General features: G+C 41.4%; 1 protein-coding gene across 1 annotated transcript in view; it reads right to left on the bottom strand.

The window, feature by feature from the left end:
- The window catches only part of LOC133533115 (P protein-like), a 53062-nt gene that overhangs the window by 12210 nt on the left and 25196 nt on the right, over nucleotides 1-15656 (bottom strand). Inside the window, exons 5-11 of the mRNA XM_061872072.1 lie at nucleotides 13425-13560; nucleotides 7723-7880; nucleotides 6326-6544; nucleotides 5200-5403; nucleotides 4546-4661; nucleotides 2530-2668; nucleotides 1543-1678 (exon numbers count right to left, since the gene is read on the bottom strand). Coding sequence (XP_061728056.1) covers nucleotides 1543-1678; nucleotides 2530-2668; nucleotides 4546-4661; nucleotides 5200-5403; nucleotides 6326-6544; nucleotides 7723-7880; nucleotides 13425-13560 — 1108 coding nt within the window. The remainder of the gene's footprint in view (nucleotides 1-1542; nucleotides 1679-2529; nucleotides 2669-4545; nucleotides 4662-5199; nucleotides 5404-6325; nucleotides 6545-7722; nucleotides 7881-13424; nucleotides 13561-15656) is intronic.

Below are 15656 nucleotides of genomic sequence, written 5' to 3'. Positions count from 1 at the left end.
GTAATATATAACATGTAGAGGGACAGTGGCGAGGACTCAAACGCCTACATTAGGTACAATTTGTTCAGCGACAGTTTAATCTAGTAGAGAAGATAGATAAAGAAGACTGTATGGGACAGAAGTGGGTGTAGTTCTGGAAGTTGATAGGGGGAGACATATATAAACGATTTGGACAAATTGGAAAATATTGCCCTACTTTTAAACAGACGAGTATACAATTTATTTATTTATTTTTTATTAGGAAAAGATAAGCATTTGACCATAATCTCACCTGATGGTAAGTGCCGATGCAGTCTAGGATGGAACATGCTGTTAGATGTGTACCTACTATTTAAATAGTGTTATGTTTTATCTCTTTAAATTAAAGAACGTAAAACCACCCAAATATATTTGTGTGAAAATCCGGCCCTGTTTTTTACCTGCTCCTCGAGAAACATAACATTGCTTCCTTGGCGCTAGCTAGCCGTGCGCTCGCATTACCAGTGTAAGCGAGGTCTTCGAATACGTATCTTTGTTTCGGATCGCAGTGTCACAAGTTAAGCTGGTTTGAGAGCGTTTAGTCGCCTACCTTAGACGCACCAATAGAGATCAGACAGCCATTCTGTTATAATTCTGTATTAGTTCATAATGAATCTTATTCCGTGCTCAATAGAGTAGTAATTCAATAAACACTACCTATGCGGCTTGACCATTTTTTCATAGTGGCACGCGCCTTTGCGGTTTTTAAACAATAGATAAGACGATAATCCGTAGAAGCTCACGGAGAAAAATAGAAACTATACCTAAAAGATGTCTATTCACTCTCGATTTAAAAAGATTATTATTATGGATTATTCACAAGCGAAAAAAACTGGTCACATCGTGTTTCAATTTAAACTAAAAGAATGGAAAGAGGTGTACAAGGGTCGCATCAAGTGGAAATGATTAGAAAATCTATGCCTACCTCTCCGTGAAGCAGATGTGATAATATCAAAGAGAATTTGAAATAGAGGTGGATTGTGAAAGAAAACTTTGTAGCCACAGTAAAACTGCCATCTTTAGAATGAAACTTATAGAATGCAATTTGACTTTGATCTTCATTATTTCACTGATATGTGTGTTAAATTTGTTAAATATCAAAAAGTGGCGCCATCTAATAAATCAATGGCCAAAGGTATAGTAGCGGCATCGTTTCGAGCGATTTACTAGTCCGGCAAGATGGCGATACTTTAGGAAGAAAGCTATTTTTAGAATGAGATAATGATATTCATCTCTCATTCTATAGTATAGCTGTATCTCTACTTACGTCAGTAAGTGTATCTTAGGCCTTAGGATAATTTTCTTATTCAATCGTTTCTCACGATATTCATAACATCCAGGTTCCTAAAAACCCAATGAACTTAAATATGCTGGAAGAGATCGCTTTTTAGCGATAAGTCCGCCTGTTGTTACCTACTCACTTATGTCCTTTTTTTTTGTTTGTAACATTTATTTTTCTTTGTAGTGCACGATAAAGTATTTTATTATTATTATTATGCCAAACCATGCCATGCCAAAAGTTACCTTGTATCTCCCTAGGCACGTTGAGCCTAAGCTTGCTGGTGTCTCTGAACATGAACCGGACCTGTAGTGAGGTTTGCACGGCCACTAGGAGGATACCGAGTGCCATATGGGCCGTGAAGTTGGTGAAGTTTATGCCCTGAAATAAAGGTATAGAAGTGGTATTCAAAATTCGTTAGGGTTTCTTTATCTCCAAATGCAGAGATGAGGAAATTTTCATCGTGCACAGCGAACACCTATCGTTAGAACTTATATATCTTGCGATTTTCTTACTTACTCAAAACACAAAATTTTAGCACAGTGACTCAAAATTAAACTTGGCCTCCGACTCAACACAAGACAACGCCACTTTTCTCGGTCCTGCGCTAATTCTTGCCAACTGAAGCGACATGGTGGTCCACCATGTTGCTTCAGCGATACCTGGGGTGTCCGACAGGACCTCCTGCTCGGTGATCATCAACCATTCTCTCAAGATAGGCTAGCCAATAGAGTCTGTGAGCTTATGCCTCCCCTATGACGTTAGGTTTGGCCACTAGGTCTTCAATTTCGCGATTTATTTATAGGGAGCGTGCATGAACTGTAGGAGGCAGCACAGGAGCCGTCAGATTTTTAGCGCGAGGCGTAAATGTGATGTTTTTTGTTCCGATGTAGCCCACAAGATGGCAGAACCTACTTGCACAAGAAAACACGTGACGTGTAAATGAGCATGTTTATGGTTCCGATTCAGGCCACAACATGGCAGACCCTCCAACGCGCACGGTCCCTATAACTTATTTATTTTTGCGCGTTCAGTTTGATTTTTCGACTTTTGGCTATCATTTTACCTGTACTATGCTATACCTATAGGGCTAAGATGGTCGGCTCTTTATCATTTGTTACGTTCTAACAAGTATGTAAAATACGAAAGTGACACATGACGTGACAGGTGATAAAGATGCGGCCATGATACTGCTGCTATGCTACAAATAGGGGTTAAGGTTATAAACTTACAGCTTCTATGACGTGCTTGTTGGAAGCCACTATGACACATGGTGGGTCTCCCACGGGGGTCGCAGTACCACCAATGTTGCTGTATATGGCCATAAGCATCAGTATTGGGACTGGGTCCAGGCCCATCACTTCACATAATCTATAAAAAACAAATAATATATAATCATGAATGTGCCTGCTCTTCTTGAGCCGACTGGCATTATCAGGGATGATGGCAAGAGGCCTGATGGGGTGTCCTTAGTTCCTTGGGACGGATGTTAGTGTAGGATGCTACCTGCGGCCGCACCGCTAATGGCACCGTCCCGCCTCCAATGGACTAATGAAAAGCGGGTGCAGCGGCGGAAAGCGCCGAAATTTTATTCAGAGTGAAGTATAAGTGTAAGACGACCGGTTTGACCTAGTGGATAGTGACCCTGCCTACGAAGCTGATGGTCCCGGGTTCAAATCCTGATAAGGGCATTTATTCGTGTGATGAGCATGGATATTTGTTCCTGAGTCATGGGTGTTTTCTATGTATTTAAGTATTTATAAATATTTATATATTATACACCGTGTTTTTATTGAATTTCGTTAACTTCGGGGTATCGGTAAGTACGTTTAAGGAAACTAATTGGCATAGTTAATTTTCAAAAAAAAAAATTTTTTTTTTGTTTTTTTTACGATTTTTATTTTTATAAAAAGTAACTAAATGTTGCATATAGCGTTGTTGTAACACGGGCATTACATTTAACTCAACGAAACAATTGAAAACTGTGACCTATCAATGTCATTTCGAACGTCGATCGTCTGAGATAGTACTTACGTTTAGTAGCAAATGTATGAACTCGCACTAAACACTAATCAATAAATAAACAGGCCCTAAGGCAAGTGTACACGCTCGTAAGGGCCTTATAAAATAAAAATTAATGATTGATTATCTCCGAAATGGAGTTAATTAGAATATCGGTGACTTTGAGAAAGTTACTTAATTTAAGCTCAGGAATGCACCCTCGAAATTAACGCAAATAAAAAAAAACACGGTGTATATATCATTGTCTAAGTACCCTTAACACAAGCCTTATTGAGCTTACTGTGGGACTTAGTCAATTTGTGTAATAATGTTCTATAATATTTATTTATTATTATCTCCTTTATTTATTTCTTTTATTATTATTCTAAATAAAGAAAATAAAATAAATTATTATGTCTGTCTTTTACAAATTCTCGAGACCATGGGGTCCCGGACATTTGGAAGACGTGCGTGGGGCCGAAGCCAACACGTAGTCTTATTACAAGGGGTTGTAATAAGACAATTTACTCTAAATGTAACGTGACACCAACCGACGATTATCCCTGTTCACACTGTAGCAGTGCACCCAAGGACAAGCCCCGGTTAGTGTAGGACTATTGTAAAAAAAAGGGTACCAAAATAAACCGGGCTATTGGGTTGAGTTGCAAGTGATCTGGTAACCGGGACTATGGAGAATACTATGACACCTGCCCTGATCATATGTTTTTAAAAACACGACAAAATGGGCAGGTGGTGACTTGCCAACTCACAATATGGGTCCCCGAAAACGGCCGCTCGCACGGAGCGACAAGGGGACAACATTGCGTGAGCGACTCAGGGTGTGGAGAGGTGTGCGCCGCTTTCTACCCAGTGGCTGTAAGCAGCCACTGTGCCAACTCGCATCTTATGCAAATTTCACTTACACCATGCGAGCATATAGCTCTGACACCCCACTCTGGACGGCCGGTAAAGGCAAGCCAGAGGTGAGAGTCCTGCGGCCCCTGCTCAGTGTTCACTCCAGCCGGCCAATCAAGGCAAGCCGGAGAGAAGGGCCTGACCGACTCTCGGGGGTATGGGACCCAAGGGACGTCACTTCCCATTCAGCTCACCACAAGCTGCCCTGGGGGCTGTTGTGGTTTATTATTATTATTAAGTAGTAAGGGTCCTTAAACATGTTTTGAAGCTGTCATGTAATGTAGATGTAACATATAGATCTTATGTGTAGTGATACCGGGCAGCCATCTTACCTAATAGTAACCGGAGACATCAGCAGAACTGTAGTCACGTTGTCGAGAAACGTGGATATCACTGCGGTGATACCACACAGTAGGTATATCAACGGCCAGAGATTACCTTTTGTCACCTGAAATCAATATAAACAATGAATCTTTGCTGCCAACACAAACAATTTGTCATAACTTGTCATCCAGCAGTAAGGATGGAAGCCAGTGATATTGAGAAGTAATGACAGCAAGGAAATCAAACACGCCAGTCTCAGCCATGATGGCGATCAGCAGCATCATGATAATCAGCAGTAATAACGTTTCAATGTCCAGCTAAGTGTCGATTTCTTGAACTGTTAGCCGCTAGCCCACCATAATTAGGGCAGCTAAGGGGATAGTTGATACTAGAACTGCTGCTGCTACTTGCTCACTTACTCCGTTGGCTCAGTGACCCAAAATTACACTTGTCCTCCGATGCAAGACAGCGCCACTTTTCTCTGTTCTGTGGTACTTCTCGCCTATTGTTGACTCGGACTTTGCGCAGATCCTGCACCATGTCGCTCCAGCGATACCTGGGTCCGACAGGACGTCCTATTAAGCGGCCCAGGTACGCTCTTTTTACATAGATATCTTCATCTCAAGGTTGCTTAACCAACTTGTTCTAAAATGCATACTTACTTCGAAAGTAAAAACAGCAAGAAAGTCAAACACGCCTGTCTCAGCCATGATGGCGACCAGCAGCATCATGCTAAACAGCAGCAGTAGCGTTTCAATGTCCAGCCACGAGACTATCTCCGGGACGGTTGGCCGCTCGCCCACCACTGCTAGGGCAGCCAGCGACATGGTTGATACTAGCACTGCTGCCATCGTGCGGTTTATTATCTGAAAGAGACAGAGCTGAATTAGCCAAAGTCAATTAAGCAGTTTCTTAGAGTAAAATGTCTAGGGGACCATCAAAATCTCAGGAATAATTCGAATTTAATAGATGACCGTGGAGAGAGAACATCATGGTCTGGAAAATAGAGCATCAAAATGATTTAATTCAGCACTGGAAAGAGGCTGCAGTAAAAACTATCTTTGTATGTAAACAAATTTAAAGTACAAAATTTTTTTAAGAATGTATTTTTTGATTTACCTTACACGGGTTTTTTTATTTGTTTACATATATATGTACAAACTGAAAGCATCTTACCCTGATTTACTCACACACACACACACACACACACACATCTACACAAAAAATATATATGTAAAATAAATTGCATTGTATTCTTATTAGAATGGCATTTGTTTTATAATATTAAAACAAGCCTTAATTATCTACTTTAAGTCTAAAATGAAAATGGTTAATGTCTTAATAGTTACTATTATGTTTGGGAGAGGACACTGACTTCTGTAACACAGGTTTTTACCTAGCTCAGAAGTCAGGGACTTCAACACTAAAATGTACTTACCTTAATGCCAATAAATTTTTTTATTTATTTTTTTATTTATATCAATAGCGTTCAGTTGAATTAAATTTTTAATGTTTTACAGTTAGTATTTCCCTCACGTTGGTGGGGTGAAAAATTTCTTGTTTCACTCGGGAGCAAAGTTTATCTAACTTCCATACCTTCGCAACGCTGGTTCGATTTTGGGACAAACTTGGATTTTGGGATTTTGGGTTCTATCTCAGGTATCAATATTAGCACGAAGGTTAAACAAAAACTTCACACTCTTGTAAAACTAATAAGTAGGTAACTATTATTTAATTATTTTTTAGGCTTTCATTCACGCTAGTTTTGTATATTACCATTAAACGCACCTCAAAAATAATCAATATATATAAGCCGAGCAGCAACACCAACGCATAGATCACGCCAGTAGTGTCATCTACCGGATTTTCTGTATAACTGTACGTAAACGCAACGGCAGCGCGCGCGTCGGTGCGCACACGCAGCGCGCACTGCGAACAGTTGAAGTGGAGGGTGCGCGATCGTTGGTGGGTGGAGTTGTGTAGGGGGATGGACCATGTTTCTGAGGCCTGTGAATAACACATATTAATACATATTTCAGATTTACCGTAATTTTCTGCTGGTAATTTGGCTTGCTAAACTGAAATAAACAATTTTTGATCGTAGGAGTTTGAGAAAAATCGTGAACTGAGTTTGACAGTTACAAAAGATGGTTCTGTATGAAGCCATGTTTTGCGGAAACTGGACTACTACATTTGAAAACAAGTGTTAAGGTATGTCACATACAAAGCTGCATATTACAACCCATCAGGGGCGGCGGCTCCATACAACTTGATTCCCACCGGCTTGCCTAAAATTTATTGCTACATAAACCAAACTTATAAATCATCATTAAAATTAAAAATACATATATCCATAATGAAAACACTACGTAATATATTACCTTGGAATTGTTAACACAATTTAGATAAAGCTTCACTATTTATTACATTTCAACTAATCATAGCGAGAAGCTCAGCTTGACTATTAATTCATGCGCCACTACACAGATACGAAAACTCACGCACACGCTCATAAAATTTGCTATAGAGAGTCCGCGCGAATCAGCTTCAAAGCAACTCGGTCTTGTATCGGTCTAGGTTTTTATTGAAAAAATGCACGCACACATTCATAAAGTCCGCGGGTACTGAGGGGCCTACCGCGAACATCGAAGTCTCTCCTTCTTCAAATAAAGTACTGTTTGTAGGGTTGTAGTAATAGGTTTTAGAATTCGTGGGTGAAAATGGAATAATATTATGATAACACTCTCGTTGCGGTTGTTACCAAGGCTTGTTGTTATTATTAGAGTTTTAAATGTTTTTATGTGATTTTACGTAGTTTTGTGCACAAATTTATATAGAAAGTTACTAAGCCCGTGATTTTTTTGTTTTTTGTGTGCATAATAGTATGGCAAAGGTGGTTATTCACTAACTGCAAAAGGTCGCGCCCAAGGACACACCTAGCGCTCGCTTCACTTTTTACTTGAAAGAAGTACATAATGTTAAGTTAGGTTTTTTTTGTTCCGAGTTGCCTAGCCAGAATTTCCACGCGCCGCTACTGCAACCCATATCAGTTGTCAATTTAAAAACACGATTTTTTTACTTTATACCTCTTTTATGGATGGTGATTAAAAGACGCAAGCGAAATCTCGTCTGATGACGATATATTTTTTTTAATAATCCCTAAGCTATAAATCATTAATTGTTACCTCAGTGACATTGTTTTTTTCAGCTTCCAACCATACTTCAAGTTTCTGATGATCCATTAACGTAGTGTAGTTCAACCGCCTTTCATCATTTTTGGACATGAATGGACCCGTCAGCTTGAGAAGTATTGACTCTGCTTTGTCTATCGGCATAGGGAACTCTGGAAAAAACAGTTTATATTACCTAGCTTTACTAATACTTTACTTGGACATTGTGAAACAGGCCGGAATTTAAATCTATTGCTTTTAATGTCACCTTTTCAATTATCAAATTTGAAAGGCAGCATGAGAGGGGTTGAGCCATTTATTATTAATATACATATAATAAAGCTGAAGAGGGTCGAAAGTCTGTACATGGAAGATATTCGAAAAAAAGTTGCCTGGGGATACTTAGAATCGATAACAGAACACGTTATAACAGTTTTTAGAATTTTTGTCTGTTTGTCTGTTTTTCTGTTTGTCTGTTTATTTAACCGCGCATCACGTGAAAACGGCTAAACGGATTTTGATGCAAACTTTACTAATCTGTCGAGAAAATCCCCGGCCAAGTTATAGGCTAAAAAAATTCAAGGGGGGGGGGGCCTAGACACTACACTCGATTAAGTTTGCACCTGAGTCTTATGGCGCTAAAAAAGGGAAGAAGAAGGTGCAAACTTTTCTTGGTTTTTTTTTTGGTTTGAAGGAGGTGCAAACTTTTTTCAAATATAATATGCTACGACTATCGAGTACCCTGCTAAACTAACAGATGGCGCTAAAATTAAACCTGCGAGAAAGGATTTTTCCAAATTAACTCTAAATTTAGAAGAGGGGGTACGGATATCAACAAATTTATTTGTATTTAACAGTAAATTGATTGTCACACATTGCACAGTGCCATCTTTTGAGGAACTGAGTAAACATTTAGTAATCATAATCAAGTAAACTAAAAATGAGTTTACTTAAATACTTACGAATTAGTGGTAAAATCAACACGCGCATAACTGCATAATTATTTTAAAAAATATTAATTTTCTCCGTCATGAATTATACCTAATCGTAATTATATCGCATCCATATTCATACGTATAGCCTTCTTTAAGCACTTAATGATGGCCACGAAGGTGGGTACTTTGAAAAAAAAAACAGTTTTCTCTGACGTTTGCGGAGTAAATGTCAAACGATTTAGAACTCGCATTTTATACGCGTTTAAATGCCTTCCCGAAAAAATGAAATCTTTCGCGAAAGTCTCGCAACGCATTAAGGCTACAAGGGGCACGGTCTCAGGAGTCTGAGGAAGACCACGGTAAGAGACTCAGTGGCGCTCTAGCCAGGCAGGCCGCTTCACTTTCGGCTGAAACGGCATGCCAGCGCGAGTCTCCGTTGCGATCCCAAAGACATCGTACGCAATCTGTGAGATCGCTCAAAACTAGCGACGATCGTGATTTCAAACGTAGCCGCGACTACCAGAGACGTTATGCAGAATCGTTCCTTCCGTCCGTGAAAACCTTATTCGGAACGGAGACCTGACACAGGTGACGCAGCGTGAGAAATCTTGGGTTTGTGAGAGAGCCATACTCACGCAAAAAAAAAGGAATAGGCAGCGGCACTTAATGCGCGGAAATCGAAGGTGAACATGCAGTATATAATTCCTCTAACACTGTCTTGGATGAAGGCAACGTCACAACATACCCGGTGGAGTTCCTAAACTCATCGAGTGCTTCAGGATTCCTAGCACACGTTATGCAACGGAACCCGGCTAAAAGTAGTGCAACTGCAGCGAAATCTCATCGACGCGCAGATCCTGATGGGGTGCGGCGCCGGAGACGCCGTGTTCATCCCGCGCATGCCCCTCATCCTGAGCAAGTTCCTGTTCCGCTTCAAGCACCTACAGTTATCCTTGAGCGTCTGCTTTTCCATAACCATTAACAAGTCGCAGGGGCAGACATTGCGCGCCTCCGGCATGGACTTGCGCACGGGTTGCTTCTCGCACGGGCAGCTCTACGTGACGTGTTTGCGCGTTACCAGCTGCACGGAGCTATTCGTGCTAATACCCGCCAGGGAGACTTACAATGTGGTGTACAAAGAAATATTGTAAAATGTCAATGTTATGTAAATATACTTTACATACCTACTTATTTGTATGTAACTGTAGATATAATTGTATGTATATATTTGGGTGTGCATACATAAACATAACTGTAAATAAAATGCAAATGCTCGTCCTCAAGATTTTGATATCTCTTCTCCTTTCCTCTCATCTTACTTCTAACTAACATTACACCTAAATCCGAAAGTATGTTAGGAAGTGTAATGTAGGTAATCATATAATCCTTGATAAATATGGGATGTGGGTATTCGGGTTGTTCGCAAATAAATGGCGTTAGAACGGACGTGCTGGTTTTATTACAGTGGCGACGAGGATGGGATAAAAACCGACCCGGCCAAGGTCGAGGCTGTACTTCGGGTACCTAGACCAAGTAACGTCACGGAGCTCCGTTCCTTCTTAGGTATTATTAATTTCTATGGGAAATTTATTAAGAATATGAGTGTGAAGTTAGTCCCACTATATGAACTTCTTAAAAAGGAAAAACAATGGTTTTGGTCTTCAGAGTGTGAACGATCTTTTAAAGAAATTAAGGCAATATTAGCCAGCGCGGAGGTACTCGCTCACTATGATCCTAAGAAACAGCTGTTTGTTACCTGTGACGCGAGCTCGCGCGGCGTGGCCGGCGTGCTGACGCAGCCGGGCCCGGACGGCCGCGAGCGGCCCGTTGCCTACGCTTCGCGCACTCTCAATGACGCCGAGCGGAACTATTCACAAATACATCGCGAGGCATTAGCTATCATATTTTGTATGAATAAATTTCACCAGTATTTGTATGGTCGGCATTTCACATTACGTACCGACCATAAACCGCTAGTGTCAATTTTCGGACCCAACACCGGTATACCGACTATGGTAGCTAGTCGGATGCAGCGATGGGCGATTATTTTATCGGCCTACTCGTTTGATATTGAATATGTGCGAACGGATAATAACGGCGCGGACGGTTTTTCGCGGTTACCTGTTAGTACCAAGAGCCAAGACAAATTATCGGCACCGGAACAAACTTATTTGCACTTTGTTCAACAAGCACTCTTGCTAGATTATAATGAAATTAAACGAGAGACTGCACGTGACCCATTGCTATCTAAGGTTTTAAGTTACATTAGGGATGGCTGGCCCGAATCATGTGAGATTTCGGATTTACAACCATACTTCAATAGGAAGAACGAGTTGTACGAGGAACTAGGGTGCGTCATGTGGGGTCCCAGGCTGGTGGTACCAGAAAAATGTAAAGATAAAATATTAACTATGATTCATGAGCCTCACATGGGAATCGTCAAATCAAAGGCGCTCGCTCGCAGTTATGTATGGTGGGCGGGGATCGACGAGGCCGTGGAGCGCGTGTGCCGCGCGTGCGCGGTGTGCGCGGCGCACGCGGACGCGCCGGCCCGGCACACGCCGCGCATGTGGACTTGGCCTCACCGACCCTGGTCGCGCCTCCATTTGGACTACATGGGCCCTATAGGGGGCAAAACGTATTTAGTCGTAGTGGATGCTATGTCTAAGTGGATAGAGGTCTTTAATGTCACTAATACCACAGCGGGAGGGTTAATAGATCGGCTGTGCGAATTGTTCAGTAGGTTCGGCATACCTAAACAAATAGTCAGTGATAACGGCAAGCAATTCACTTCAAAGGAACTCGATGATTTTACAAAATATTGTGGCATTGAACATATATTTACAGCTCCGTATCATCCGGCGTCAAACGGGTTAGCGGAAAATTCAGTTAGGACATTAAAGCGGGTGATCCGTAAGGCACTGCAAGAAAACCAAAACGTGGAGAGGGCATTATGGGCCTTTCTGATACATTACCGAAATGTAGAACACTCCACTACGGGCGAATCCCCGGCTACGCTTCTTTTAGGTAGACGTTTACGCACGCGTTTAGACACAATTAAACCGGACAGGGAGGGACACGTGCGGCGTGCGCAGCAGCGGCAGCAGGAGGCGGCGGGAGGAGTGAGTAGGAGTGTAGAGATGGAGGACGCGGTCTGGTATAGGAAGTACTTGAAGGGAGAAAAATGGTTTCCGGGTCGAATAGTAGATGTTCTAGGGCCGAGCAATTATAAAGTTTTAGGAGATGATGGTGAAACTGTACACAGGCATATCGATCAATTGCGGAAACGGTCAGTTAACGGTAGGCTATCTCTCGCAGCTACCACGACGGCAATAGAACCATCCGACACACTTGGCACAGATTCTCAAGGGCATCGCTCGGTATCGGCGGAGACACCGGTAACACCGGTGAGGGTTCGGGCGGAGACGTCGGCGGCCTCCGCGGACGAGTCGCGCGGCACGGCGCAGACCGCCAGCTCTGGCAGCGCCTCTCCGGCTTCACCGGAGTGGCAGTTTGCTTCTCCTCGTGCTTCTACACCTGCCCGGGCTCGCCCAATCCGTCAGTGTCGATTAATTAAACCTAATTATAAAATTTAGAATGTAAAAGCTGTTAAAACCCTTTAACCGCCTATTACTAAATTATTATATACTAGTTTCGTTTACCTAATGTAACTTAATTTTTCGCAGTTGCAAGTTATCATGTTGGGCTCGTTCTGAGATGACATTCGTCCCCAGCTCAATAGACGGTGGTTAAAAGGTTCCCTAGAATATTAGTTCATATGTTTAGCGTAGAGGAGTGTAATGTAGGTAATCATATAATCCTTGATAAATATGGGATGTGGGTATTCGGGTTGTTCGCAAATAAATGGCGTTAGAACGGACGTGCTGGTTTTATTACAGGAAGTATGGATTTCTATGTGTTTATTTCTTACCTTTTCATGGACCGATTTGGATGATATTTGCCATGGACATGATTTGGATAGGTACAGTCAAGCACGTAAAAATACAAAAATGGTATTGTATTGTCCGATATACACCTACTACTCTATGTCGTTTAAATCACCTCAAAAAAATTTATAAGCGCGAAAAAAACTTTTGATTTTGGAGTGTAGTTTAAGTGGTACCTAATTGTAAAATATTTTATCTGGACTATAGTCCTCTAGCGTATCCATCTGTCAACTTTACTTCAAGTTCCACCTCCATGGGAGAGGGAGAGAAATTAGGGGCGAAATAGCCGCTTAATAACAGAAACCGAATTCCACGCGGGCGGAGCCGCGGGCACAGCTAGTTATTAATAAGTAAGACTGTGCTGTAGCTTCATCTGCGACGTTTAAAGTGACGTTTCGCATTATATGGATGAAACGAGGAAGGTAAAACTACGTCGAAAATATTATGTGAATGTACAATAAACTAGTAGTAGTGAAGCGCTGGTGGCCTAGCGGTAAGAGCGTGCGACTTGCAATCCGGAGTTCGCGGGTTCAAACCCCGGCTCGTACCAATGAGTTTTTCGGAACTTATGTACGAAATATCATTTGATATTTACCAGTCGCTTTTCGGTGAAGGAAAACATCGTGAGGAAACCGGACTAATCCCAACAAGGCCTAGTTTACCCTCTGGGTTGGAAGGTCAGATGGCAGTCGCTTTCGTAAAAACTAGTGCCTACGCCAAATCTTGGGATTAGTTGTCAAGCGGACCCCAGGCTCCCATGGGCCGTGGCAAAAATGCCAGGACAACGCGAGGAAGAAGACAATAAACTAGTACAACTTTAATTCTGTCTGTTCACCTTTAATTTCTCCAGGCACCACTGCAGTTATGCTGACGTTGTCCTCCTTCTCATTGTACATCATAAAGCAAACAGTAAAAAACACCCAGCAGCTAAGAAGAATTGTCATCTTCACGTAGTGGCGGGCACGCGCCATCTAACGACACACATAAATAAATAAATAAATATTACAGGCCATCGTTACACAGATTGACTAAACCACACAGTAAGCTGCATAATGAGACCTTACTTGTTTTCTCATGAGATAATATAGTGTTAGTATTTACTTTTAATGTCTGCATACTTGCTATATTGGCCCGACTGCCATTTGTCCGGTACAAGGTGCTAAAGGTTAGTAAAAATAATACTAACTTTTCTTCAAACTGAAATAAATGTCATATACCAAGAAAAAGTGACCAAGGCCTCCAGTGTCAAAGGCTGGAATCGAACCAGCGTCCTCTGCTATCGCGGCAGCTGCCTGAGCCACTCGGCCACTGGGGTCACGGCAGCATTGGTCGAATTTTTCCAAATATATGCATTTCTTACTGAAGGCTTACGGCGCCCCCTAGCCATCTCTAAGGTAGAACAGTAAGGTATCATCATACCTTCTAACTGTGTCAACTCAGGTGATACCGAGCTATCGAGAGAGATGGCGCTGCCAAACTATGAGAAGTATTAGAACAAATTAAATTATTTTCTTGGTATATGACATTTATTTCAGTTTATAATTTATATAGTAGTGTTTCTACTTGAAATGAAAACAAATAAAAATATTTTCTAAAAATAATTTAATTTGTTCTAATACTCGTACTTCTAATAACTTTTCTTCATTGCCAGACCATTTTCGCCGTCGGTAACTTTTATCAGACCCTTTACAGCTGCCAAAAAAATACTTATATTCAAAAGAAAAAAGAAGGCTTGTGTTATGGGTTATGGGTACTCATACAACGATATATATAATACTTCAATAGAAAACACCACGAAAAACAAATTCACGATCGAATATCTGTGCTCGTCACAAAAATCAGTGGGCTCTATCAGTGAGAGGCAACATGTTGATCCGCAGGTTTGCAAAATGCACAACAAGTGTTAAAATAACCTTGTTCAGATCTTATTGCCAAACTTTTTACACTTGCAGCCTGTGGATCAACTGCACGAAAAAAGCCTATAGTGCGCTGCGCGTCCTCTACAATAACGCGTTCAGGATGCTGATGGGGCTGCCACGGTACTGCAGTGCGTCGGGGATGTTCGCGGAGGCATACACGGACGATTTTCATGCCATTATGCGCAAACGCGTCGCGTCCCTGATGCGTCGTGTTCGTGGTAGCCCCAACAGGCTCTTGAGCGCGGTCGCAGGGGCCCATGACAGCCCGATATTTGGCCACTGGGCGAAATCTCACGCGCCACATGCCAACTACGACAAATAATTAGTTTAATATAATGTGATTGATAATTTTAATTTAATTTATTTGATAATTTTAATGTAATTTAATTGATAATTTTGATTTAATGTAATGAATAATGTTAATTTAATGTAAATATTTTGATTGTTTGTTGTTTTGTGTGTTATGGATATTGTCCGAAATAAATGCTTTTTTTTTTTAAATAAATGCCCTTGCCAGAATTAGAACCTAGGACCATCTTTAAAGGCAGAGTCACTACCAACAAGGCCAGACCAGTCGTCCTACATACGAGAAATGATCTAGGAGTAATGATAATTAAAGTATTTTTGTGGATGAAAACAGAAAAAAGTGGTATGATTTTATAAAGTGATTCCTGGCTAGTAAATAAAAAAAATAGAATTAAATAATATAGATCTGTTAGTGAGTGTGAGATAAATCCATTTATTCGTGAGTTGTCGGAATTAATGCGTGGAAATGGAGAAAACTGAAGTGAGCACCGTTACTTCTGTTTGAAAAAAATGTGTACTGAAGATATGCACATTGATTGATTGATTTAGCGGGAACATTGGGGGACTCTACTTCCCCGTATCCTACAGTTGCACGCTGGTGCAAGCAAGCAGTTTTACCTGGGTAGAACATCAACCAATGACGAAAACCGCCAAAACCGCCCATATATCGTCCTTACTGAAGATAACGTCAAAAAGATCACGATCGAAGGATACCTATCCAGCCAGTGGATGTCATTCCAGATCTAGAGCAGAGCCCAACCGGGGAAATACTTCCACCTTACAGAAAACCGCAGCCAAATAACACTAGACCCTACTCATAGTGTGTCCCTGCCGGTGAGTAA

This window comes from Cydia pomonella, chromosome 28, assembly GCF_033807575.1.
Source record: "Cydia pomonella isolate Wapato2018A chromosome 28, ilCydPomo1, whole genome shotgun sequence".
Lineage (NCBI taxonomy): Eukaryota > Metazoa > Arthropoda > Insecta > Lepidoptera > Tortricidae > Cydia > Cydia pomonella.
Note: the sequence above shows the minus strand (reverse complement) of the source record. Positions and strands in the feature narration are given on the sequence as shown.